Source organism: Pteropus vampyrus, unplaced genomic scaffold, assembly GCF_000151845.1.
Source record: "Pteropus vampyrus isolate Shadow unplaced genomic scaffold, Pvam_2.0 Scaffold6, whole genome shotgun sequence".
NCBI lineage: Eukaryota > Metazoa > Chordata > Mammalia > Chiroptera > Pteropodidae > Pteropus > Pteropus vampyrus.
This window is the reverse complement of record NW_011888787.1, coordinates 490,689-495,470: the sequence shown is the minus strand read 5'-3', so window position 1 is coordinate 495,470 and position 4,782 is coordinate 490,689. Positions and strand designations below refer to the sequence as shown.

The window sequence follows — 4,782 nt, the reverse complement described above, 5'->3', positions numbered from 1 at the left end:
GCAATGTCCTAAACTCTGCTTCCCGGTGCAGCCGCCTCCTTTGGAGAATGGACCGGAAGGGCCTTTCTCGTTTATGTACTTGGTTTCACAGGAGTCCGGCAGCGGTGGTGCCCGCCCGGCTGGCTGTGGCTCCACCACTGTCGTCCTCGGGCCGGTCACCTTGCGATGACAAGGTGGCTCCTGCGACTCAAAGCGTGTGGTCCCACAGTAGTGGACAAAGCAGGCAGACGGGGGCCAGTAAGCTTTCCCGGACTGTTCCTCGACTTCCCTATCAAGTTGCCCATGCTGAGTGCAAGCTGGACGGTCTTAACCGATGAGAAAAAGGCGTTTTATTGCCATTTCATAAGAGAGAAACTCTCCGTTCTGAGGGTCAGGAAGCAGGCCTTTCAAAAACGGAGCCCTAAGTACCAGCAAATACAGAGAAAACACGGGGTCAGGAGACGATCTGGTCCCAGGCCCGCTCTGCCGCTTGCTAGCCGAGCCGAGGACGGTCCCACGTCCCTCAGGCCCAGCGTCTTCATCTGTAAAGCCAGGACTCGGACCCTCTCAGGAATAATGACACCCACCTCACGACGAGCACGTGAAAGTGCTTTCTACATTGTTACGAATAAAGTGAGGAATTATTCTTTCCCCTGATCCTCCCACCCAAATCCTTTGAAACTTACAGCAAGAAGTCAGTGACTAAGAGAAAGCCAGTCGAGGGCTGGCTCCTGTGTGACAGTGAACGGAAGCGCTAGGTCGCCAGTCCCAGGCCGGAAGTGGAGGAGCCAGGGCCGAGCCCACTCAGTGGGCCGGCAGAATGGGGCCATTTTGGCCAATGCGCACACAGAGATGCCGGCCGGCAGGTGAGCGGCCTGACAACCCTCCGGCCCCACACACGGGGAGGCCTGACCTAGCGAGCCTTCACGCCAGCGGCAGGGGGCCCCTCACCTGTCTCCATTCTGCACGTACAAGGCCACGTCCACAGCCCGCTGTTTGATCACCCGTGCAAAGCGCTCCAGCATGGGGCAGCTCGGGAGGCCGTGCACCTGCAAGGGCCACAGGTAGAGTTTTAGGAGGAGGCGGGGCCTGTCCGCTCCCAGGGAGGCTTCGCGGCTCAGAAAGCTCTGTCTCCGGCAGCTGTTCCCAGCGGTCTGAAGGCCCAGGGAAAAAACCTGTTTTCCTCTCTTTCTGATGGCTCCCCATGCACTCCAAAAAATAAGTGAACAAACCTGTATTTTTAAAACTGTTTAAAAAAAAATGGTAACTAAAATACAAGGCAAGGAATTTCTAAACCCCTCTTTGGCCTTCATTTTCCCCAAAATGATATCTAAAAAGCATGGCATATAAATACTTCATATGAACTCTTGTCTTATAACCTTCAATCTGTTTGACTCATAAGCCTGTGATACGTCTGCCTCAGGGGACGCTCATCCTCGCACGGGGAGCGGGGATCCGGGCCACACCGCTGTGGGGATCCGACTCCCCGGAGCAGCATTTCCCACGCTGCGGTCTTCAGTATTTATCAGACTATCTGTGCTCCTCACCGAGTGAGGGGTCCCCCTTGATCGTTCCTCCAAACCAGGAGGCCTCCACCCCGCTCCAATCCAGAGGCAGCCCAGCCAGCGACCCGCCCAGGCTCCGCCCGCCGGGGCCGAGGAGGGCGGCTGAAGCACCTGTTCGGCAGCCATGTTGTCAAAGAGAAGGAGGAAGTCCACTCCATCGCCACTGGCAATGCCCATCCCCTCTCTGACCTTTTTCAAATCCTCCGAGATTCCTGGCTGCAGAGAGGCGGTCTGGGTCCGGCTTCTGCCAAAAAATAAAAAGTAATCCCTCATACTGTGTAGCGATTAACGGTTTACAAAGCATATCTCAGCCATCGTTTGGGATCTCATTCAATCCTCAACGACTCATCGGGGTTAGCTGGCATTCTTCCTATATTGCAGGTGAGTAAACTAAGGCTCTGAGAGGACAAACGACTTGTAAAATAAGTTAGCAAGTACCAGGATTAGAATAAAACCCTGGCTTTTCCAAATCCCACACTAGCATTTTATTACACCAAAAACGACGCGAGCGCGGCCCAGGTCTGCTTGGAAAGAGCTTTCTTTTCCTTCTGTGGAACGCACACGGCATCGTCTTCGTGCAATTCAGAAACACCTGAACACTGGGAAGTGCCACCAGCCCAACCAACCTATCGTACAGGGCCACACGCTGGTAAGAGACAGGAAGTCTGTCTTCTGCTTGCCCATCTGATTTGCAGTTCGATGACTCGCTCAGTCGTCTGTTACTTAACCTGTCCGTCTCTTCATCCGCCCCATCCGAGAGCTCAAGACTGGTGATAGGTAACACTTGGGAAACTGATGGCCGTATACACCACCATCTCTCCAGCCCGGCGCGTGGCTTTTCCCATCTTCCTGTCCCTTCGCTGTGGGTCTGCCACCGTGAGCATGAGCTGCTTCATTTCCTGGACAGTGATGCTGTCCCTGAGTGTTACACAGCCCCTCCGATCCCGTATCCGCCAGCATGGAAAAGGCTGTCTGCTCCCCACGGGTGAGCAAGAACCCGGGGCAGTTACCTGGTTCTTTCTCTCAGGTTCCAGCAGTTCTGGTAGTTGGGGTACAAGACTTCAGAGCTGGCTTCGTCGGTGTAGATGGTGATGGGTCCTGGAAGGAAAGTGGGAGCACAGGCAGGAAGAGGCGTCAACTTGCTCTCGCCAGCACCTCCTCCCCCTCCCTCTTCTGTCTGCACAGATGGAGCTGCTCCAGGAGGCAGATCATCAAGGTCACGTAAGGACTGCCAATGTCTTTGATATGCCCCGGCCCTGCCAACGGGAGCTCGTCTGTGGTCTCGGCAATGGCGAGCCTTGCTGTCTGGCACAGCCCCTCCTACTGTGCCACACGTGGGCTAAAGCGGGCGCAGGCCTGGCCCAGGCTGGCACTTTCCTGGCTCATCCCAAACAGCCTGCCTCAGGGCACTCCCCACGCTTGGGTTTCACCATGAAGGAAGGGCTATTGCCGGCTTTATCAGAACCGGGTGAATTTCTTGCTTCCCCAAGTCCAATCCCATAGGCCAGCATGGTGACTTATCACATGACGACGTAAGAAAGGTGACCATCAGGCCAGAAACACTCTCCGACCCCACAGCCTTGCCCCGCATGGAAACTAGACTTGCAGGTGGACGGCAGGAAGCAAACATCAGAGCACAAACAATGTTTCTTTTGCTCGGAGCTCACAAGTACCTTTGCCCCCAGTGATGCCCAAAGGTGCCCTACCACCGTCCATGCTGTGCTCTGTGCAGAGAGGCCAGGACCTGTGGGGGCTCCCCCAACTCCACGACTCAAGCCTGACCTTCCCTGAAGGCAAAAGGAACGGCTCCCCTCGGCAGCTCTCTGGAACTCGCTGAGGTCGATCGTGACGTGAGCAGGTGAATCTAAGCCCCAAAGAGCTATTATTCCCAAACTGTTGATAGTCAAAACCCCAGGACTTTAAAAGTGGCCTATGGTAACTCGACTACAATGTCAGAATTCAGACACACTTCCCTGGTCAAACGACCAAGGTCCTCTCCAGACGTGCACGTCCTCTGAGAAGCGGCAGAACACAAAGGTGAGGGGTGTGGGTTTGGAAACAAGACGGCCCGGGTTTGAATCCCAGTGCCACCATTTACCAGCTTAGTGTCTTTGGGAAAGTCACTAAGCCTCTCTGTGCCTTTGTTCTCTATCTGTAAATTGGCGATGTTACCCATCTCACAGGGTTATTACAAGAATTAAACAAGTTAATATATGCAAAGCCCTTAGAATAAGGTTTGCTGCACAGCAAGTCCTTTACATGTTAGAATAATAACAACTTACAGTTTAAACTAACGTAACACAGGATAATCCCTATCTGGTCCGACATTGGTGTCTGGATATCAGATGTACAGTTTACGACCAGCAGGGCACACCTCAGGCACGAATTCATGCTGAACGACCAACTGATCACGTGGCGCCGGCCAGCACCCACCAGTTTCTCTACGGCCTACTCACAACCCTCTGGGACTCCTCGAGGACTTGACCCTGAAACAAGATCCCAAAGTAACACCTCGTAGGGTTCTTTGGTCTATTCAGGTCCCTTGATAAAGGGCAAGGTATGGAAGTCTCTGTGACAGACGTCCAGTTGGAATCCCAGGAAGTCTGGGTCCCCCTGCAGGGAGAGGCTACCCAGGCAGCCACCCCAGAGGCTGGGAATGACACTGCTTCCTTCCTTGCCCCTGGAAAGCTGGCACAGCCTCAGTCTGAGAGCCGCCTGCAGACCAGGCTGCCGCCGAGAAACACCTTTCCTACTTCAGCCATACTTTGTGTTTCTGAGAGGAGGATCTGCCTTTTAGAAGCTGAGCAAGTGAAGGGCTTTCAGGAGGCCAGGTGGTATGGACTGACCGTTCCGAAGCTTGGGGCCCCAGGGAAGTAAAGGGCAGCCCGACCTGTCTGCTGTGTGTGACTCAGACACAGCAGCAGTCAGCAGCCAACTGCGGCCAGAACCGGCAGCACTACCCAACCCAGCTGGGGACGAGGCCAGCCGCCTCTGGCCTGGAGGTTTCTATCATTTTACATATCTTTTTTAAAAGCCTGATGGAAATGTTCTATCTATTTGAGATACTGCTAAAGAAGTCAAACCAAATGACAAGAACCTTTGTCTTAGGGCACCATTTTAGTATTTTAACTCTGGGGAGGTCATGATGATCTGAAACTCAGACCAGCAATTAAACGTAAATTTAATGCAGCTTCATTTGATAGTCAAAGACCCTCGCTACATGGGATCCACAAATAAT

At 53.7% G+C, this 4,782-nt stretch overlaps 1 protein-coding gene across 2 annotated transcripts in view; it reads right to left on the bottom strand.

Moving 5' to 3' along the window:
* Positions 1-808: 808 nt before the first annotated feature.
* The window catches only part of ACP6 (acid phosphatase 6, lysophosphatidic), a 12,729-nt gene continuing 8,755 nt past the window's right edge, over positions 809-4,782 (bottom strand). Inside the window, exons 5-7 of one of the 2 annotated variants that reach the window (XM_011366291.2) lie at positions 2,555-2,642; positions 1,656-1,788; positions 809-1,028 (exon numbers count right to left, since the gene is read on the bottom strand). In XM_011366291.2, coding sequence (XP_011364593.1) covers positions 927-1,028; positions 1,656-1,788; positions 2,555-2,642 — 323 coding nt within the window. In that variant the 3' untranslated portion in view covers positions 809-926. The remainder of the gene's footprint in view (positions 1,029-1,655; positions 1,789-2,554; positions 2,643-4,782) is intronic. The other variant, XM_011366283.2, reaches the window with a different exon arrangement.